The sequence below is a fragment of the Lolium perenne genome, chromosome 1 (genome assembly GCF_019359855.2).
Source record: "Lolium perenne isolate Kyuss_39 chromosome 1, Kyuss_2.0, whole genome shotgun sequence".
Lineage (NCBI taxonomy): Eukaryota > Viridiplantae > Streptophyta > Magnoliopsida > Poales > Poaceae > Lolium > Lolium perenne.
The window spans coordinates 137,234,912-137,257,520 of record NC_067244.2 but is presented as its reverse complement, the minus strand read 5'-3'; the positions used below and the strand labels follow the sequence as shown (position 1 = coordinate 137,257,520).

At 44.6% G+C, this 22,609-nt stretch overlaps 2 protein-coding genes across 3 annotated transcripts; one reads left to right on the top strand and one right to left on the bottom strand.

The window, feature by feature from the left end:
- The first annotated feature begins 794 nt into the window (after positions 1-794).
- LOC127305729 (electron transfer flavoprotein-ubiquinone oxidoreductase, mitochondrial) lies at positions 795-6,527 on the top strand. Of its 2 annotated transcripts, none has more exons than XM_051336259.2 (18): positions 795-1,187; positions 1,310-1,386; positions 1,741-1,847; positions 1,949-2,030; positions 2,102-2,210; positions 2,421-2,467; positions 2,584-2,658; positions 3,155-3,271; positions 3,907-3,975; positions 4,075-4,167; positions 4,540-4,642; positions 4,753-4,877; positions 4,996-5,045; positions 5,126-5,192; positions 5,282-5,361; positions 5,662-5,790; positions 5,910-5,976; positions 6,226-6,527. In XM_051336259.2, the coding sequence occupies exons 1-18, from the start codon at positions 926-928 to the stop codon at positions 6,307-6,309; spliced, it is 1,743 nt and encodes a 580-aa protein (XP_051192219.1). In that variant the 5' UTR covers positions 795-925; the 3' UTR covers positions 6,310-6,527. The 2 variants fall into 2 exon arrangements, with proteins under 2 accessions (XP_051192219.1, XP_051192226.1); XM_051336266.2 differs by having other exon boundaries at positions 1,055-1,183.
- A 781-nt stretch (positions 6,528-7,308) lies between these two features.
- On the bottom strand, positions 7,309-8,469 carry LOC127305745 (protein CDI-like). Its single transcript, XM_051336277.2, has one exon. The coding sequence runs from the start codon at positions 8,265-8,267 to the stop codon at positions 7,458-7,460; it is 810 nt and encodes a 269-aa protein (XP_051192237.1). The 5' UTR covers positions 8,268-8,469; the 3' UTR covers positions 7,309-7,457.
- Between the last annotated feature and the right edge of the window lie 14,140 nt (positions 8,470-22,609).

The window sequence follows — 22,609 nt, the reverse complement described above, 5'->3', positions numbered from 1 at the left end:
GGCCGGCCCATTACTACCGAGTTTCTGCCAGTGACGATTTTTTCCTGCGATTTTCTCAGTTTTTGGCTGTCAAGTGGTTGTTTGTGTGTTGGTTTCTCAACGATTTTTCTTTGCTTTTTCGGTCGGTTTATATGTACTTTACAAAATTTGAACTTTTTCGATTTTTGAACTTTCTCTAAATTCGAAAATTTTCAGATTCGAACATTTTTTAATCTGAACATTTTTTAATTTTGAACTTTTTTTACTTCGAAATTTTTTCAAATTCAAACTTTTTCATATTCGAACATTTTTAATAGGAACATTTTTAATTTGAACTTTTTTAATTTTGAACTTTTTTAGATTTTAACATTTTTTAATCTAAACAATTTTTTAATTTGAACATTTTTTAATTTAGAATTCTGAGATTTAATTTTTTTTAGATCCAGGTATTTGGTAAATCTGAACATTTTGTAATCCAATTATTTTTAGATTTAAATATTTTTTGAATTGAAATATTTTTAAATATAAACTGAAAGGAGAAAAAAGAGAAAGAGGCAGTACCTTTTGTTGGGCCGCATTTGGAGCGGCCCAGGAAGAATCTGTTCCGGCGGAGCGTACCATCGCTCCCGCTAAAGGCGGAGCATAGGCACTCCCGGATTTCCGCGACTCAACCACAACAACCAGCCAATGTAGGCAGCCGTAGGGAGGTATGGACAAGGCCCATGAAATCAGGCCCAGGACCAAGGAGAAGAGCATTTCGTATTCGTCGTCGTCCACCTCAACGATCTGATCCAGCCAAGTGCCGGAGCAAACTGACACTCTGCACTTCCGTCTCTTCCTCCACCTCCCCTCTCTCTCTCGCTGCTTCGCGCAGTCAGCCGCACTTCAAAATCCGAAGCGAGACGCAAGCTCCACCGATCGGGAAGGAACCTTCGCCCTATATCTAATGCATCGGGTCCTCCGCGCGGCCGCGGCGGCAGCTGCGGGGATCGCCAGGGCCCCGGCTCGCCGCCACCGCGCGCCGATGCCGAGCTGGGGCGCGGCGACGGCGAGGTGGTTCTCTGCTGGACGGGAGGCGATGAGCTACGACGTCGTGATCGTGGGCGCAGGCCCCGCGGGGCTGGCCGCCGCCATCCGGCTCAAGCAGCTCTGCCGCACCGCCGACACCGACCTCTCCGTCTGCGTCCTCGAGAAGGGAGCCGAAGTCGGTGCGCCGCTCCTGCTTCGCCTCGCACGCTAAATTCAATTCTCACTGCTGGCTGTCTTGTCAGAGTGCTATGTAGCTCGCGAGGGTGTCGCTTCTCGTGTAATTTGGGCCTTTGCTCTGCAGGTGCTCATGTGCTGTCGGGGAATGTGTTCGAGCCCCGAGCCTTGGATGAGCTCATCCCCAACTGGAGGCAACAGGATGTATGCCCTTCTCTACCCTGAACTCTGATTTCTAGACCAATCGTGCTTGCTTCTTGTCCATTTACTCACGTATGCCATTACAAATTACAAAGTTTATTGTGTATGAGGGTGTTGTTATGATTTCTAGACCTATCGTGCTTTGTAATACTGTAGTTGCAATGATATCATAAGAGAACTCTAATTTCTAGACCCTTCGCCGGAATTGGACTTGCCAGATCGTACCACATGCCATCTGTGTTCCTATTTTGGGTTCCTTCAGTCATGGTCATCTAGGAATACTCTGTAGATAACTCAGACTGGTATGCACTAAGTAGCCAGGAACTCATTTTCATCTGCCTATGATATGTTCGACAGGCCCCGATCAGAGTCCCTGTCTCATCTGACACGTTCTGGATGTTAACAAAGAACAAGGCATGGACACTTCCATCTCCTTTCGATAACAGAGGGAACTATGTGATAAGGTGCTGGTGTTTTCTTATTCACCTCAGCTTGATTCTCGCAAGTTCGTATATTCCTCTTATTCCAGTGACTCACTTGTGACAACATACTCATTTTCATCCAGCTTGAGCCAACTGGTGCGATGGATGTCCCTAAAGGCTGAAGAATTAGGTGTCGAAGTGTATCCAGGTTTTGCTGCAAGTGAGGTACCATCCATTTTTACTTAAAGAACTCTTTCGTGGAAGGACTAATATTTTCCTCAATTCTGTTCTGACAGATCCTTTATGATCAAAATCAAATGGTTAACGGCGTTGCAACCAATGATGTTGGTATTGCTAAAGATGGTACCAAACGGGAAACTTTTCAACCGGGTGTGGAACTAAGAGGCGAGTAACCTCCTTATAGCTAATCACATGGATGTTCACACAGAAGTATATGCTATCATCTGTTGCATATTTTCCCTTCGAATTGTTTGAGAGATAGATCGTAATGATTTTTTTTCGATTTGTTCTTACTCAAAAGTTGATGTACCTCCTTTTCCACTCTTCTTGTGCCACTCACGTATCTATTCTCATGGTCAACTACTTAGAATGCAGGGCGAATAACTCTTCTGGCCGAGGGTTGCCGAGGTTCATTATCAGAGGTCAGCATATTCGAGTTTGGTTAATTTAGTGTATGAAGGATTATTTGTTTTTATATGTATTATGCAATTGATGCTAAATTCTATTACGTTATCCTCATATCTCTTGTGCTTTCCAGAAAATAATAACAAATCACAAGCTCAGAGAAACTGGGCAAGGGCAACACCAGACATATGCTCTCGGAATTAAAGAGGTATATTGAAATTCATTAATGCCATTTCCAAGTACCGTATTCTCAGTTCTGATAAAACATAACAGAGCAAGGTCCTTTATTTGAATATATTGTTTTTGCATATCAGCTACCACATTATAGAGGCAATGTGGATTGCATAGATTATCAATGCCTCTAATTACTTAAATAGGCACTATATATAGATTAGGGAAATTCTTACTATTTATTTGTCATACATAAGCACATCATTTTTCATACTCCCTCCGGTTCAAAATATTTGCCCGAAAAAGATGTATCTACATGTCTAGATACATCTTTTTTGGGGCAATTATTTTGAACTGGAGGGAGTAATAATTTTCCAGAATTATTATTGTTTTTTATGTTTCATTAATTCACCTTTATATTGTTACTAGACTGTATTTACTAGGTTCTCTTGAAAAAATGCACCTCCTTTTCGCTAACTACTTATTGATGGTTTAATAATGCTCTTGGAACAAACTGAATATTTTGCATTTAGGTCTGGGAGATAGAAGAAGGAAAGCATAGGCCAGGCTCTGTAGTTCATACTGTAGGGTGGCCTTTGGACATGAAGACATACGGAGGATCGTTTCTGTATCACCTTGATGATAGACAGGTACTTTCTAGATCTGCAGATTGTCCTTATCACATATTATATGTTTTGCTTGCGAAGATTGGTATCTGAGAAAATATATACTCCCTCCGTTCCAAGTTAATTTGTTAAATACGAATGTATCAACAAACGCATCTAGATACATGCGTATCTAGACAAAGTTGAGTCGATTAATTTGGAACGGAGGGAGTAATATACAAGTTCAGATTGTGGGTTGCATACTGCTGCACAGCATAAGTTCCTAGTCAGCAATAGGAAAGTTCCTCCACCTGTGCTGTTTGTAGTGGCCTGTTTTATGATTAAAAATATTTAATTGGAGTTTCTTTGTGGAACAAATGCCAAAACATTGTTACTTGTATTAGAAGAAGAATGATCTGGAAGCTACACAACCACTGGTGCGTTGCCGACCTAAAACAGAAACCAAAACGCTAGATCCTAAAACACCAGAAAGAAGGAAAAACATAAGAAATGTTCAGTCTGGGTTAAAAAGGAGAAGCCACTAATTCATCATGTATCGGCCCTTGGTCTGCAGAGTAAATGGATGTGAATCCTATTCCTATGGCTTATAAGTTCCTGAGATGTTCATCATTAGTTTGAATTAACTATATCTAATACTAATAGGTATGCTCTTATTTCAGTTAGCAATTGGTCTGGTTGTTGCCTTGAATTATCGAAATCCTTTCCTGAGCCCCTACGATGAATTTCAGGTGTGTAAATTTCTCTATGATCGTAGTCTTGTGGCAAGTAGTATGCAGCTGATTTGAATACTTAACAGTCAAAGCAAACTCTTATCTCCAATATTTTAGAAATTCAAGCAGCACCCTGCTATCAGAGCACTTCTAGAAGGTGGAACAGTTCTTCAGTATGGTGCTCGTACTTTGAATGAAGGTGGTTTCCAGGTAAGGTGATATGGTTGGTGAAAAATAAATGCATATGTAAGCTCTGTGTGTTATCTACATTGAGCATTTTGGTATTACATTACACTGTACATAGACGTCAGTGTAGTTTCACCTGGTGCTAGCTTGTGTGTCGTTTCGCTCCAGTATTAAGCTGAAACGTGGTTCTGGTCTTGCTCGTTTGTTATGCTATATTTCGACACTGAGTGGAGCATTTCACTTTGTTATTCAGTTGAATAACCTTTATTGTGTTTGCCTGTTAGCTGTGAATCGTAGTTCACTTCCGTTATTCAGTTGAATACCCTGCTCTATGTTTGCTTTGTAGTTGCTGCTCAATCATTAAAAGGTACTGATGAAGTGTCTACAAAATTTCAGTCGATACCGAATCCAGTTTTCCCCGGTGGTGCAATTATTGGATGCTCTGCAGGGTTCCTAAATGTTCCCAAAATCAAAGGTTCACATACCGCAATGAAATCAGGTATCTCTTCTACATGTTTGTTTGCTTGGATCTTGACTAGGATTTACGGTTCAATTCATATCAGCTTTATCGATAAAAGCCTTGTACTAAAGAAGAGATGTGTACACAAGGTATGCTTGCGGCGGAAGCAACTTTCAAGACTCTTGTTGAAGGAACTTCCATGGATCTGTACTGGGAGAATCTCAAGAAGTCATGGATATGGGAAGAACTCTATAGATCTCGGAATTATAGACCGGTATGTGGTTATTTTATTGTGATTTCGAAAAACAATCATTACTTTCTAGTTTGTGAAATTTTGTCTTGCAGAAATCCCAGAGGATAATAGGTTATGCTTTCTTTTTCTTTGCACCTAGGCATTTGAGTACGGATTTATTCCTGGCATGGCCTTGTCAGCAGTGGAACAGTGAGTTTCAGATTGGTAAGTTGATGTTATCCAATGTTCTACCCAGTTTACTCACATATATTATCTTCTCAATGTTTTAGCTACATATTCAATGGGAAGTTACCTTTTACATTGAAGCACGGAAAACCTGACCATGAAGCAACAGATGTGAGTGTGAAGTGCTACCGCTGCTCAATATTCTTTAAATCGCAATGTTGCTAAGTTACTAGAGAGTTTGACTAAACACTTGTGAACAGATGGCTAATCTCCACTCACCAATTCAGTATCCAAAACCAGATGGCCAGGTGTCCTTTGATGTTCCATCTTCTTTATACAGGTACAAGCCCTGCAGCAAGAACAGTGGGCTTCTTTCACATTATTTTAATATCTCATTTAATACCACAGTGGTGCTTTTGATATGTATCAGTTCAGAACCTAGTCGTACAACAAACGCCATACTGTATCAAGAAATTTTAGAGCTGATAGTGTAAATTTGAAGGACCATAAATAGTGCAGATGCACTGATCAGAATTTGTGGGTGCACGGCTATGCGTTCTCATTTCTTTATCTTGAACCTGGGGAATGCAGAGTAGCTTCTTGATCTGTACTTATATCACTAATCCTTTCTTCTGTACAGGAGCAACACAAACCATGAGCACAACCAGCCTCCTCATCTTCGCTTGAAGGATCCCTCAATACCTGAAAGTGTAAATCTTCCCCAATATGCTGGACCAGAGTCACGTTATTGTCCAGCTCGAGTTTACGAGTATGTATATGATCTTGCCAGCTTGTATTATCCTTTTTTCGCACGGAGTAGCCAATATACATTAAAAACTGCTTTGTAGAAGTTGTTGATTGCTACTGACCATTCTTGTTCCCACGCAGATATGTCTCCGACGAGAACGGTGACCCAAAGCTTCACATAAATGCTCAAAATTGTCTTCATTGCAAGGTAACTCTCTTCATTCGATGGTTCAGGGATTATGCATTCTTGTGTATTCGGTGCACCAGCTGCTTTGGGTGCCCATTGATGAAGTTGTGTCATGCATTATGTGCCTCAGTTAGATTTCGGTACTGACGGTTGCTTGGACTAGTACACAATGACACGGTCGATGTTATGATCTTGGATAACCAATTTAAAAATTGTTGGGAGTACACATTTGAGTCTTACTTGTACCTAAATTGTTGATGGTACCTGCAGGCTTGTGACATCAAAGATCCTAAACAGAACATTGAGTGGACTGTTCCAGAAGGTGGAGGAGGGCCTGGTTACACAGTGATGTAAATATTGCAAAAAAATCTGATCTCAAGTCAGCTTATCTGACACTTTACTTCTAGAGAACCTTGTTGGACAATACATCAACCTGGGGTTGGTATATATGGTACCCAGTGTTGTGGCGTTGCACTCGAATTTGTTCCATCTGAATGACTCAGAGTAGTCGATTACATCGTGTAACTGAAACGTGATGGCAAAGTGAAAATCGGTTTGTTTCAGCAAAGTCACAGTGGAGGGCAAAATATAGAGCTAGTGGTTGCTGGCTTAAGAAGAAGAACAGGATACTTTGCTTCCTAGTAGCTTCTAGTCCCAGCACAGAGATCACTGGCTGGTCCAAAAGAGAACTATCACAGGCGTGGCATAATGAACAGACTCGTAGCTGTTCGCACGTGATTTGAGAGTACATGCACCAGGTCGACCTTTGTATCTGTCATCTGAATTTGTTCCTTAAACAACATCTGAACTTGTTTACTTTAAGCAAAGCACAAGGAAGCTGTCTCTGCAGAGTTTTCTATACAGGAACATTCCCAGCCTCCCACAGAGTCAGTCTCACGGAACACAGGAAACCAGCCATTCTGGTGAAAGTGGTGTGGAACTTCATCTCCTGAACCAAATATGGTAAACAGAGCAGTTGAATGCACACAGAACCAACGCAATGCTGCCTGCAACTGCAAGGCAATGAAACTGAAACTGAAACTGGGACCAGTTCGTGCTTCATCGTTTCAGTAATGCGGCCAAACAACAAGGATCACAATTCATTCATGTGGCACCGAATAGCAACCAGATTTCTTAGTCTGTATGCTCACATCACTACACCAGCCAATGGTCAGTATTTCAGTATGGTGTCATCAGAAAAATTAGCAGCAGAAGTGACTGACGCGAGGCCACAGGATAAATCGAGGATTCTTTGATGAGATTTGATATAGATTGGTTGCAACTACACAAGAGCATACTGGCAATATACTCAAGCTATATCTACTCAAGTCCTTGTTTACCACCCTAAACCAAGAAGAAATCAACATGATAACAGTAGTAAGAGAAGCTAGTGGCTACATATATCTGCGTGGGGACAGATTGAATGGAAAGAATTTCAGCGGGCGCTCACAAAAAGAACCAATGCAATGCAATATCGGGGAAGTCGTCGACCATATCATGAATCAATTCGAATTCCCCTTGTTGATCTCCTCGTCGTTGTCGTGGTGGTCCTGTATGGCCTTGAGCTTCTCCTTCTCGGCCCTGAGTTCCTCGGCCTCCTTGATCCATAGGTCTGCGAACTCGCAGTTTCTGTACCTCTCGAACCACGGCCCGCCGCAGGTGTAGTGCAGTGCCTTGGGCTGCGTGTCCGGATCGTCGGGGTCAACCCTGTTGTGCCCGACGAGGAAGTTCCAGACGAAAGGCACCTCCCCGATCTCGTGGTCCTCAAGCCAGGAGAATCGGTGGAGGAAGGCGCCGGTCTGGGTGCTGACGGCGTCGGGGGTGAGCGCGGCGACGTTCTTGGGGTGGGCGCAGTTGTAGAGCACCATGGAGGACCAGTTCTTGCGCGGGTAGGCGGTCTGGATGGCGCCGTCCATCTTGGTGGCCTCGGCGGGCTGGTACTCGTGCTTGACGCAGACGACGGCGAGGTCGGAGTCGGAGGGGGAGGGGGGGATGGCGGCGGCGGCGAGGAGGTCGGCGACGTCGGCGAGGTAGAGGAAGTCGCAGTCGACGAAGAGCGCCCAGCCGCGGTAGCCCGCGAGGTAGGGCGTGAGGAAGCGCGTGAAGGAGAACTCGGTGCTCTCCGTGGGGCCCCTGGCGCGGCGGTAGAGCCCCGCGGCGCGCAGGTCCGGCTGGCGGATGGGGCGCACGTCGAGCGGCACGGTGGCGTGGCGGAGCAGGCTGCGGCGGCACACCTCGTACGCCTCGTGCTCCCGCGGGTCGTACCCGACGAAGACCCGGAACGGCTCCGGCGGCGGCGGTGGCGGCGGCATGGCCTGGATCTGGGCGGTGGTGGGAGGAATGGGGCGAGCAGGAGGGCGCCGCGGGATTTAATGGATCGGGAGGTGGGGGCTGGAACTAAAGATGGCAAATGGCGAGAGAGATGGGTGATCTTTGAGGTTTGGAATCAAATCTGAGCTAATCTATTGGCTGTTCCTGCATTGATGGGTGGGGCCCGGTGCACGGTGAGACGGAGGATCGATTTTCTTCTTCGTCGGTGGAGGATTGACAGCTAGATCGCGGTAAAGCCGGGAAGCAACCATGGTCACGGTTTGCCGGCGACGCGGCCGGGTGCGGCGCCGCGGCGGGCGTATGATTTGGTGGGGCTCGGGATGATGCGGCACGGCACGGGCGGGAACGTGGAAACAGGGGCCCCGGATTAGATGGAGTGCGCTGCGCCTGCGCGGCCATGTGCTTCGGTGCAAGAGCATTTCTAGGGGCCGGTTTCTCGCGAAATGGTTTCTTGAGAAAAAATTTAGTCCGTTTGCTTGACGTGTCACGCTGTTTTTCTGCACCACACGAGTTTTCAAGCAGCTTAAATATTAGCCCGTCAGACACACTTCAAATGGGCATTGTTCCGCGTGCAAGCGCTGGCGAGCACAACGTGCCCCCTCCTCTACAAGCGTTGGGAAGTGCGGGAGATGGGACGTTTCGCGTTAACTTCGTACTCCACTTCCCTCACCACACAAAAAAACACTCTCACCTCCTCTGCAACTCCACCCCCTCCCTCCTCCGCCACTGAAGCCACTCGACGTGCATCGTCGGTCCGCGTAGGAGCATTGGATGGCGAACAAGATCGAAAGGCCAATTCCCATTGATGGCGGCAGCTTGCACATTATTTCTACTATCTGTCTATGCAATGTCATGGATATGATCTAGGAGTTGTCTACAATGCCATGGACATGGACTCACTATTCTGTCCATTTGCTGACAAGGTCGTCAAGTTGGAGTGCAACACCGTGGGAAAGGGCTGTCATCCTCCACCCAGGTACGGGGACAAGTTGCCGCTCAATCGGTGGACTAAGGCGCTGAAATCGGTGGTTCTAGGAAGGATCGAGGCAGCTGTGCTGCCACCGCCAGTCGTGGGGAAAAGGTCGAAACGCAGCCACCTACCAAGGGCGCTCAGCCCACACCGTTACTACGTCCAACTGAACGAGAACGACTTGCACATGCTCGTTGTTCCACCGGCGTTCCAGGCCGGCTTGAGGGAGTGGATCAAGATCCCTCTATCGCGATGTGTCTCCATCTCCGCATGTCGATGGTGCGACGAATGGATGTCGATCGCTTATCGCAGCGGGCAGGTGGTGCTGGCGAGGAACTGGACAGAGGTCGTCTTCAAGTACAAACTGGAGCGCTGCGATGTGCTGGAGTTGAAGATCAAGACATTCGGCCTCAAGATGAACATCTAAGAGCACAACAGCTCTAGCGCCAAGACCTACTTCTGCACTGACCACGGCTAATCGCCGACCTCCCTATTTATGTATGCCTGGCTATGTAAGTATCTAGTATTAGTTTGCGTGAGACAATGATGAACATGGGTGTTGTCTGAACCCTTGATTATGGATGTAAGTGTATATGAAACCTGCTTAATTGTCCCAAATTCTTTTGTGTGTTCCTAGCTGTTAAGGTGGTAAGTGAATCTCCAGCAGCCCGACGCAAACGGATACGCAACCATTTGCGGCCGAGCGGTCGATATATCCGCTGCATCTCTGTCCAATGGCCCGACGCATACCGAGTTGTCCGCTTAGGTGCAAACGTGGCCCAAATTTGCACCTCGGATGCGTCTGCGCTCGCACCGCATGACTGTATCCTGCCACCATGGGCCCGCGTGGTAGCGGGCGCGAGGCATGTTTTGGCCACATCGTTTCGGCGGCCCTCGCTCCAGCGGTCTTCGCTTCCACGTCTGCGTCGCAGATGTCAGCGCCGCCATCAATGGATCCCCCTCGTCTTTTGCACGCGCGCCAGGCCTGGCCGGGCGGCGGCTGGATTTGCGCGCTGCCATCAATGGCATCGTGTCCCACGCACGCCTGGCGTTTTAAAACATGAGCGACATCATCCCTACCATCGCCCACATCTCCCTACCACCGTTGAACCCACCTCCACTCCCACAACCACGATCGTGCGCCGCCGCGTCACCATGGGGAAGAAGAAGAACGACCACGAGGCGTCCGGCAACGGCGTGAAGAAGGACGATCGGCCGAACTGGGTGCCGCTCGTTGCCGACATAGAGCGCATGATGCACGACAACTGGGTGTCGTGCGGCAACTGGCAGGACGTGCATCTTCCCCGGCAGCGGCTGGCAGCTCAGCCATTGCCAGGTGCCTCTCTCGCTGGTGTCTAGGCACAAGCCAGAGAGGACAAACGAGATCCAGCGCAGGCGGCGGTACCTGTCGTCGGATCTTCGCGCTGACCTAGACTACGCCGTCAACTTCGATTGATGGCACACCTGGCGTGGGATCGAGGCAGACAATAGGTGGAAGGCGGGATTCCTTGGCGACTGGGACTACCCGTACGACCCTCCTTCGCTTCCCCCACGCCCTGTTGCGCCTCATCGAGCACACCAGGTGTCGCCTCTGGCGCCTCCCCACGATGATGTCGCGCTGGCCTACTACAGCAAGGAGGCCAAGGACGACAGCGACGACTTCATCGCTAGCGTGTTCTATGACTGGCAGATGGCCAGGAGGAGGGCCGACAGTTCGAGTTGTCGGACACCATGACCAAGAACGAGATCGCGAGGCTCGTCGTCCTCGTGTCGGAGGTCCTGTAGGAACTGAAAGGACACGAATGTCGCCTAGAGGGGGGGTGAATAGGCGGTTTAAAACTTTTACGAGATGTGCTTAACAAATACGGAATAAAACTAGCGTTTACTTTGTCAAGCCCAAAGACTATATACTATGGTTCACCTATGTGCACCAACAACTTATTCTAAGCAAGGGTTCACCTATGTGCACCAACAACTTATGCTAAGCAATACAAGCAACTTATGTGATAGCAAGATATATATAACTTCAAGCACGATGGCTATCACAAGGTAAAGTGCATAAGTAAAGAGCTCGGGTATAGAGATAACCGAGGCACGCGGGAGACGAAGATTTATCCCGAAGTTCACACTCTTGCGAGTGCTAATCTCCGTTGGAGAGGTGCGGTGGCTTAGTGCTCCCGAACGCTGCTGACGTGGGAGTTGGATTGCAACGGCACCAGAAAGTAGCTTCCTTGTGACGGTAAAGCACTCGTCCGTTGGGAACCCCAAGAGGAAGGTATGATGTGTACCGCAGCAAGTTTTCACTCAGTAAGAAACCAAGGTTTATCGAACCAGTAGGAGTCAAGGAGCACGTGAAGGTTGTTGGTGACGGAGTGTAGTGCGGCGCAACACCAGGGATTCCGGCGCCAACGTGGAACCTGCACAACAATCCAAATACTTTGCCCCAACTTAACAGTGAGGTTGTCAATCTCACCGGCTTGCTGTAAACAAAGGATTAAATGTATGGTGTGGAAAATGATGTTTGTTTGCGAAGAACAGTAAAGAACAATGTTTGCAGTAGATTGTATTCAGATGTAAAAGAATGGACCGGGGTCCACAGTTCACTAGTGGTGTCTCTCCAATAAGAAATAGCATGTTGGGTGAACAAATTACAGTTGGGCAATTGACAAATAAAGAGGGCATAACAATGCACATACAGATCATGATGAGTAGAGTGAGATTCAATTGGGCATTACGACAAAGTACATAGACCGCTATCCAGCATGCATCTATGCCTAAAAAGTCCACCTTCGGGTTAGCATCCGCACCCCTTCTAGTATTAAGTTGCAAACAACAGACAATTGCATTAAGTATGGTGCGTAATGTAATCAACACAAATATCCTTAGACAAAGCATTGATGTTTTATCCCTAGTGGCAACAGCACATCCACAACCTTAGAACTTTCTGTCACTGTCCCAGATTTAATGGAGGCATGAACCCACTATCGAGCATAAATACTCCCTGTTGGAGTTACAAGTATCACCTTGGCCAGAGCCTCTAATAGCAATGGAGAGCATGCAAGATCATAAACAACACATATATGATAGATTGATAATCAACTTGACATAGTATTCCATATTCATCGGATCCCAACAAACACAACATGTAGCATTACAAATAGATGATCTTGATCATGATAGGCAGCTCACAAGATCTAACAACGATAGCACATGAGGAGAAGACAACCATCTAGCTACTTCTATGGACCCATAGTCCAGGGGTGAACTACTGACACATCAATCCGGAGGCGATCATGGCGATGAAGAGTCCTCCGGGAGATGATTCCCCTCTCCGGCAGGGTGCCGGAGGCGATCTCCTGAATCCCCCGAGATGGGATTGGCAGCGGCGGCGTCTCTGGAAGGTTTTCCATATCGTGGCTCTCGGTACAGGGGTTTTCGCGACGAAGGCTATAAGTAGGCGGAAGTGCAGGGTTGGAGGCGGCGCGGGCCCCATGCTGGCCGCGCCGCCCTATGGGTACGGGCCCTCGTGGCCCCACTCCGTATCCCCTTCGGTCTTCTGGAAGCTTCGTGGAAAAATAAGACCCTGGACGTTGATTTCGTCCAATTCCGAGAATATTTCCTTTGTAGGATTTCTGAAACCAAAAACAACAGAAAACAGCAACTGGCTCTTCGGCATCTCGTCAATAGGTTAGTGCCGGAAAATGCATAATAATGACATAAAGTGTGTATAAAACATGTGAGTATCATCATAAAAGTAGCATGGAACATAAGCAATTATAGATACGTTTAAGACGTATCAAGCATCCCCAAGCTTAGTTCCTACTCGCCCTCGAGTAGGTAAACGATAACAAGGATAATTTCTGAAGTGACATGCTATCATAATCTTGATCAATACTATTGTAGAGCATATGAGATGAATGCAGTGATTCGAAGCAATGGTAAAGACAATGAATCAACTGAATCATATACCAAAGACTTTTCATGAATAGTACTTTCAAGACAAGAATCAATAAGACTTGCATAGGAGTTAACTCATAAAGCAATAGATTCTTAGTAGAAAGTTTTGAAGCAACACAAAGGAAGATATAAGTTTCAGCAGTTGCTTTCAACTTCAACATGTTTATCTCATGGATAATTGTCAACACAAAGTAATATGATGAATGCAAATAAGCAAGTATGTAGGAATCAATGCACACAGTTGACACAAGTGTTTGCTTCTAAGATAGAAAGAAGTAGGTAAACTGACTCAACATAAAAGTAAAAGAATGGCCCTTCGTAGAGGGAAGCATGGATTTCTATATTTGTGCTAGAGCTTTTATTTTGAAAACATAGAAACAATTTTGTCAACGGTAGTAATAATTCATATGTGTTATGTATAAGACATCCTATAAGTTGCAAGCCTCATGCATAGATTACCAATAGTGCCCGCACCTTGTCCTAATTAGTTTGGATTTACATGGATTATCATTGCATAGCATATATTTCAACCAAGTGTCACAAAGGGGTACCTCTATGCCGCCTGTACAAAGGTCTAAGGAGAAAGTTCGTATTGGATTTCTCGCTTTTGATTATTCTCAACTTAGACATCCATACCGGGACAACATAGAAAACAGATAATGGACTCCTCTTTAATGCATAAGCATTCAACAACAGATAATATTCTCATAAGAGATTGAGGATTGTTGTCCAAACTGAAACTTCCACCATGGATCATGGCTTTAGTTAGCGGCCCAATGTTCTTCTCTAACAATATGCATACTCAAACCATTTGATCATGATAAATAACCCTTACTTCAGACAAGACAAACATGCATAGAAACTCACACGATATTCAACAAAGGTGAAATAGTTGATGGCGTCCCTAGGAACATGGTTACCGCTCAACAAGCAACTTATAAGAAATAAGATACATAAGTACATATTCAATACCACAATAGTGTTTAAGCTATTTTTCCCATGAGCTATATATTGCAAAGACAAAGAATGGAATTTTAAAGGTAGCACTCAAGCAATTTACTTTGGAATGGCAGAGAAATACCATGTAGTAGGTAGGTATGGTGGACACAAATGGCATAGTTTTTGGCTCAAGGATTTTGGATGCACGAGAAGTAATCCCTCTCAATACAAGGCTTAGGCTAGCAAGGTTGTTTGAAGCAAACACAAGTATGAACCGGTACAGCAAAACTTACATAAGAACATATTGCAAGCATTATAAGACTCTACACTGTCTTCCTTGTTGTTCAAACCCTCACCAGAAAATATCTAGACTTTGGAGAGACCAATCATGCAAACCAAATTTCAACAAGCTCTATGGTAATTCTTCATTAATAGGTGCAAAGTACATGATGCAAGAGCTTAAACATGATCTATTTGAGCACAACAATTGCCAAGTATCAAATTATTCAAGACATTATACCAGTTACCACATGAAGCATTTTCTGTTTCCAACCATATAACAATGAACGAAGTAGTTTCAGCCTTCGCCATGAACATTAAGAGTAAAGCTAAGAACACATGTGTTCATATGCAACAGCGGAGCGTGTTTCTCTCCCACATAAAGAATGCTAGGATCCGATTTTATTCAAAAAAAAAAACAAAACAAAAAACATAAAGACGCTCCAAGTAAAGCACATAAGATGTGACGGAATAAAAATATAGTTTCACTAGAGGTGACCTGATAAGTTGTCGATGAAGAAGGGGATGCCTTGGGCATCCCCAAGCTTAGATGCTTGAGTCTTCTTGAAATATGCAGGGATGAACCACGGGGGCATCCCCAAGCTTAGAGTTTTCACTCTCCTTGATCATACTGTATCATCCTCCTCTCTTGATCCTTGAAAACTTCCTCCACACCAAACTCAAAACAAACTCATTAGAGGGTTAGTGCATAATCAAAAATTAACATATTCAGAGGTGACATAATCATTCTTAACACTTCTGGACATTGCATAAAGCTACTGAAAGTTAATGGAACAAAGAAATCCATCAAACATAGCAAAACAGGCAATGCGAAATAAAAGGCAGAATCTGTCAAAACAGAACAGTACGTAAAGATTAATTTTTCTGGGGCACTTAACTTGCTCAGATGAAAATTCTCAAATTGAATGAAAGTTGCGTACATATCTGAGGATCACGCACGTAAACTGGCAGATTTTTTTGAGTTACCTACAGACGGGGCTGCTCAATTTCGTGACAGTAAAAATTCTGTTTCTGCGCAGTAATCCAAATCTAGTATCATCTTTACTATCAAAGACTTTACTTGGCACAACAATGCAATAAAATAAAGATAAGGAGAGGTTGCTACAGTAGTAACAACTTCCAAGACTGAAATATAAAACAAAAGTGCAGAAGTAAAATAATGGGTTGTCTCCCATAAGCGATTTTCTTTAACGCCTTTCAGCTAGGCTCAGAAAGTGTGAATCAAGTATTATCGAGAGATGAAGCATTAACATCATAATTTTCACAACTTGTCACAATAGGTATTTTAGTTGTTCCATTATCTATAGTGGTACTAAGGGCTTTGTCAATTTTAGGCCTATAATAGTTCTTTGGCTTAGGCACTTTAGAGACATACATGAACTTTTGCTCCTTACCCACATAAGCTTTCTCCTTAAACTTAAGAGAAGAAAAAGTTGAACCCAAGGTTCCCATGGCTTCTTCAAGTTCACTAATCCTATGGGTTTGATTATCATGAGTAGCACAAGTTTCTAAGACGGCAATTCTCTCATTAATTCCACCTAGAGATTTATCAAGTTTATCAGTGCTATTAAGTAATATTCCCAATTTAGTCTTAATACTTGGAAGATTTTGCTCTATGGTCTCCAACTTTTTCATGACATCTTCAAGAGAGATTTCAATTTTAACTTCATTAACAGGTGGTATTCCAACTAGACTCTCAATAATGCAACTAGCTTCTAAAGCAGGAGTGCCTAGGAAATTACCTCCCGCAAGAGTATCAAGAACATACCTATTCCAGCTAGAGATACCAACATAAAAGTTCCTAAGGAGGATAATAGTGGAGTGTTTCTTAGTGCATCTATGATGAGCATCACTAATTCTATACCAAGCATCTTTAAAACTCTCTCCCCCTTGTTGCTTAAACGAACGAACTTCAACTTCAGGATTACTCATTTTAGCAATAGTAAATAAAGCAAACTAAATAAAGTAAATGCAAGTAACTAATTTTTTTGTGTTTTTGATATAGAGAACGCAAACAAGATAATAAATAAAGTAAAGCAAGTAACTAATTTTTTTGTATTTTGATATAAGAAAGCAAAAGAAGTAGTAAATAAAATAAAGTAACTAATTTTTTTGTGTTTTGATAGAAGAAAGCAAACAAAGCAGTAAATAAAATAAAGTAAAGCAAGACAAAAACAAAGTAAAGAGATTGGATGTGGGAGACTCCCCTTGCAGCGTGTCTTGATCTCCCCGGCAACGGCGCCAGAAAAGTAGCTGCTGACGTGGGAGTTGGATTGCAATGGCACCAGAAAGTAGCTTCCTTGTGACGGTAAAGCACTCGTCCGTTGGGAACCCCAAGAGGAAGGTATGATGTGTACAACATCAAGTTTTCCCTCAGTAAGAAACCAAGGTTTATCGAACCAGTAGGAGTCAAGGAGCACGTGAAGGTTGTTGGTAACGGAGTGTAGTTCGGCGCAACACCAGGGATTCCGGCGCCAACGTGGAACCTGCACAACACAATCCAAATACTTTGCCCCAACTTAAAAGTGAGGTTGTCAATCTCACCGGCTTGCTGTAAACAAAGGATTAAATATATGGTGTGGAAAATGATGTTTGTTTGCGAAGAACAGTAAAGGACAATGTTTGCAGTAGATTGTATTCAGATGTAAAAGAATGGACCGGGGTCCACAGTTCACTAGTGGTGTCTCTCCAATAAGAAATAGCATGTTGGGTGAACAAATTACAGTTGGGCAATTGACAAATAAAGAGGGCATAACAATGCACATACATATCATGATGAGTAGAATGATATTCAATTGGGCATTACGACAAAGTACATAGACCGCTATCCAGCATGCATCTATGCCTAAAAAGTCCACCTTCGGGTTAGCATCCGCACCCCTTCCAGTATTAAGTTGCAAACAACAGACAATTGCATTAAGTATGGTGCGTAATGTAATCAACAAAAATATCCTTAGACAAAGCATTGATGTTTTATCCCTAGTGGCAACAACACATCCACAACCTTAGAACTTTCTGTCACTATCCCAGATTTAATGGAGGCATGAACCCACTATCGAGCATAAATACTCCCTCTTGGAGTTACAAGTATCAACTTGGCCAGAGCCTCTACTAGCAACGGAGAGCATGCAAGATCATAAACAACACATATATGATAGATTGATAATCAACTTGACATAGTATTCCATATTCATCGGATCCCAACAAACACAACATGTAGTATTACAAATAGATGATCTTGATCATGATAGGCAGCTCACAAGATCTAACAATGATAGCACATGAGGAGAAGACAACCATCTAGCTACTGCCAGGGGTGAACTACTCACACATCAATCCGGAGGCGATCATGGCGATGAAGAGTCCTCCGGGAGATGATTCCCCTCTCCGGCAGGGTGCCGGAGGCGATCTCCTGAATCCCCCGAGATGGGATTGGCGGCGGCGGCGTCTCTGGAAGGTTTTCCGTATCGTGGCTCTCGGTACAGGGGTTTTCGCGACGAAGGCTATAAGTAGGCGGAAGGGCAGGGTTGGAGGCGGTGCAGGGGCCCCACACCATAGGCCGGCGCGGGCCCCATGCTGGCCGCGCCGCCCTATGGGTACGGGCCCTCGTGGCCCCACTCCGTATCCCCTTCGGTCTTCTGGAAGCTTCGTGGAAAAATAAGACCCTGGGCGTTGATTTCGTCCAATTCCGAGAATATTTCCTTTGTAGGATTTCTGAAACCAAAAACAGCAGAAAATAGCAACTTGTTCTTCGGCATCTCGTCAATAGGTTAGTGCCGGAAAATGCATAATAATGACATAAAGTGTGTATAAAACATGTGAGTATCATCATAAAAGTAGCATGGAACATAAGAAATTATAGATACGTCTGAGACGTATCAAACGCCACAAGAGGCTCACCTTGAGGTGTGGTTGCTCGATGCACACCAACGCCACAAAGGCCTCACCCCAAGATGCAGTACTCACACCACACACCGAACGCCACGAAGGCGCCTCACCTAAATCTCTGGTGACCCTCGCCACAAAGGCCTAGGTCACGGTTCCACTAAGGGATTTCCTTTGAGGCGGAAACCGGGCCTTACACAAAGATTGGGGCACACATCCACAACGTAATTGGAGGCTCTCAACAAATCGCCACAAAGGCCTAGAATCCGTCTAGGGTTCCAAGAACCCAAGAGTAACAACCTTCTTGCTTTCACCACCACGAATCACCGTGGAGAACTCAAACCTATGCACAAAATGCAATGGCAAGAACACCACAAAGATGCTCAAATCCTTCTCTCTCAAATTCCAACAAAGCTACAAAAGCTATTGGGGGAATAAGAGAGGAAGAACAAAGAGGAGAACACAAAATCCTCCAAGATCAAGATCTAGTGGGCTCCCCTCACAAAGAGAGGGATTTGATTGGTGAAGATGTAGATCTAGATCTCCTCTCTTTTTTCCCTCAAGAATATGCAAGAATCATGGGAGGAATCAAGAACTAGGGCAAGCTTTGAAGGACAACAATGGAGGGGAGAGAGAGACTGAACTAACCAGCCCAAGGAGGAAGAAGGGGGTCTTATATACCCCCTCCCAACGAAATATGACCGTTTGGGACCTCCCAGGCCAGAAAATCCGCCCCCGGGCCGGATTATCCGCCCCCCGAAAATCACCCCTGGACTCGGGCCGGATATTTGGCCGGAATTTCCATTCGGGCCGGATTATCCGCCCCCCAGAAAACTGCAGAAACACCAAAACTAAAACGGACATAACTTTAGCATCCGAACTCCGATTTTGATGATCTTGGGCTTGTTTTGAAGCTAGGAACAAGCTCCACAAGATCATGCAGGAAACCATCATAGTCCAACAAGGGGGGATAGAAACAAATGATGAAAGGTTTGACCTATCTAAAAAAGACATACCGGTAAAACCTCCAATCTCGAAAATGCAACAAGTTGCCCATGCAAAAACCATTCTCAATGAACTAGAGCTTGTAATGAGAATAAGCACAAGCTCTAAAACATCACATGGATAAGATCCAAATAAAACCAAGAAATATGATGAACCAAACTCGAAAACGCAACAAGTGATCTATGCGAAATCCGTTTTCGATGAACTAGAGCTTGTCATGAGAATAAGCACAAGCTCTAAAACATCACATGGATAAGGTACAAATAACAACCAAGAAAGATGATGCAAAGATGCAAAGGTTTGATCTCTCTCCGAACGATACGATCGAGTTACTCACTCGAGATCCCTCTTGATAATACGGCAACTAAACTATAAACCGGTCTCCAACTACACTATGAGACCGGTGAGAAAGAAACCCTATCAAGAGCAAACCTTATGCTTGCGCATTCCACTTGAGCTCGATGACGACGATCTGGACCTCAACAAGATGGAACGCCTTTCTTGATTGTGCTTGCTTGACGAAGTCTTGTGGATTGCTCCCCCATAATCCTCCATGGGAGAGCTTCTTCTTCGGCGCATCTTCACATATCCATGATCACCATAAGGATGGCAAGAGTCAAGCAAAGGATCTCTTCGAGATGGCTCATCTTGAACTTGCACTTCATTTCGTTGATGGCTTGAAGTTAACCTTGAGAGCTCACTTCATCTTCATCTTCAAGACATACTTGAGACTTGATCTTCTTCATTTGGATGGCAAGACTCAAGCAAAGGATCTCTTCGAGATGGCTCATCTTGAACTTGCACTTCATTTCGTTGATGTCTTGAAGTTAACCTTGAGAGCTCACTTCATCTTCATCTTCAAGACATACTTGAGAATTGATCTTCTTCATTTGGATGGCAAGACTCAAGCAAAGGATCTCTTCGAGATGGCTCATCTTGAACTTGCACTTCATTTCTTCATTCTTCATCATGTTGATGTCTTGAAGTAACTTGAGGGCTCACTTCATCTTCATCTTCAAGACATACTTGACAATTGATATCCTTCATCAATTTCTTCTTATTGCAACCTTGAAGCCAACAAATGGTTCAAGCATTGCCTATGGACAACACCTACAAATATAACTCAATGCAAACATTAGTCCATAGGGATTGTCATTAATTACCAAAACCACACATGGGGGCTCCATGCACTTTCAATCTCCCCCATTTTGGTAATTGATGACAATCTCTTTGAGAGGGTTTATATAAGGAATTTAAGTAACAAATAAGTTGAATATATAGAGAAAACTCCCCCATAATATATGCATGTGTGAATGATCTTGACTTTCGTTGCATATATTGGCATTCAAAGCCTAGTGGAGTTTCCTCTAAATATTCAACTATGCAAAGCAACATGATGCAATGCAATAAAGGCACATGCTTAAGCACAAAGCAAAGACATAACCAAATTCCCTTAAACCCTCCAAACTTCTCCCCCATTGGCACCAATTGCCGAAATGGGTGAAAAATTTAGAAGGCCAATATAGTGAGAGTTCCTCCATAGCGTCTAGAAGACGGGAGCAACGAGGGGATGATCGAGTCTCACCCTTGAAGATTTCCAAAGCCTACAAGAGTAGGCTCTTGTTGCTGCGGTAGACGTTCACTTGCCGCTTGCAAAAGCGCGTAGAAGATCTTGATCACGGTGCCACAATCGGGCAGCACCTCCGTACTCGGTCACACGTTCGGTGTTGATGAAGACGACGTCCTTCTCCCCGTTCCAGCGGGCAGCGGAAGTAGTAGCTCCTCCTTGAATCCGGCAGCACGACGGCGTGGTGGCGGTGGCGATGGAGATCTCGGGCAGAGCTTCGCTAAGCGTATGCGGGAGAAGTGGAGGAGAGGGGGCGGCTAGGGTTTGGGAGAGGGGGTGGTGGCCGGCCACTATAGGGGGTGCGGCCACAATGGCTTTGGTGTAGCCGGCCCCCTCTTCTTTGCCCTCATTATATAGGTGGAACACCCAAGAGTTGGTCTACAAGTCTTCGAATAAGACCCCAAACCAAAACCTTCCATATGGCATGAAACCTACCCAAGCTAGGACTCCCACTTGAGGTGGGATTCCCACCTTCCCTTGGGAGGGGGTGGCCGGCCACCTTTGGGTGGAGTCCACCTTGGACTCCCCCACTAGGGTTGGCCGGCCATGGGTGGTGGAGTCCCTTCGGGACTCCGCCTTCCAAAGTGATTTCTTCCGGACTTTTCTAGAACCTTCTAGAACCTTCCATAAATGCACCGGATCATCTCCAAACTTGGAATATGACTTCCTATATATATGAATCTTATTCTCCGGACCATTCCGGAACTCCTCGTGATGTCCGGGATCTCATCCGGGACTTCGAACAATACTTCGAACTCCATTCCATATTCAAGTTATACCATTTCAACATCAAACCTTAAGTGTGTCACCCTACGGTTCGCGAACTATGTGGACATGGTTGAATACTCTCTCCGACCAATAACCAATAGCGGGATCTGGAGATCCATAATGGCTCCCACATATTCAACGATGACTTTAGTGATCGAATGAACCATTCACATATAATACCAATTCCCTTTGTCACGCGATATTTTACTTGTCCGAGGTTTGATCATCGGTATCACTCTATACCTTGTTCAACCTCGTCTCCTGACAAGTACTCTTTACTCGTACCGTGGTATGTGGTCTCTTATGAACTTATTCATATGCTTGCAAGACATTAGACGGCATTCCACCGAGAGGGCCCAGAGTATATCTATCCATCATCGGGATGGACAAATCCCACTGTTGATCCATATGCCTCAACTCATACTTTCTGGATACTTAATCCCACCTTTATAACCACCCATTTACGCAGTGGCGTTTGATGTAATCAAAGTACCTTTCCGGTATATGTGATTTACATGATCTCATGGTCATAAGGACTAGGTAACTATGTATCGAAAGCTTATAGCAAATAACTTAATGACGTGATCTTATGCTACACTTAATTGGGTGTGTCCATTACATCATTCATATAATGATATAACCTTGTTATTAATAACATCCAATGTTCATGATTATGAAACTAATCATCCATTAATCAACAAGCTAGTTAAGAGGCATACTAGGGACTCTTTGTTGTTTACATATCACACATGTATCAATGTTTCAGTTAATACAATTATAGCATGGTATATAAACATTTATCATAAACATAAAGATATATAATAACCACTTTTTATTATTGCCTCTTGGGCATATCTCCAACAGTCTCCCAC

What these genes read in the sequence shown, in the direction of transcription:
- LOC127305745 (XM_051336277.2), bottom strand. Translation starts at nt 8,267, where the DNA reads ATGCCGCCGCCACCGCCGCCGCCGGAGCCGTTCCGGGTCTTCGTCGGG.
- LOC127305729 (XM_051336259.2), top strand. Translation starts at nt 926, where the DNA reads ATGCATCGGGTCCTCCGCGCGGCCGCGGCGGCAGCTGCGGGGATCGCC. An exon ending in CCAACTGGAGGCAACAGGAT is followed by an intron (nt 1,387 to 1,740) that starts GTATGCCCTTCT and finishes TATGTTCGACAG; the next exon opens with GCCCCGATCAGAGTCCCTGT. An exon ending in AGAGGGAACTATGTGATAAG is followed by an intron (nt 1,848 to 1,948) that starts GTGCTGGTGTTT and finishes ATTTTCATCCAG; the next exon opens with CTTGAGCCAACTGGTGCGAT.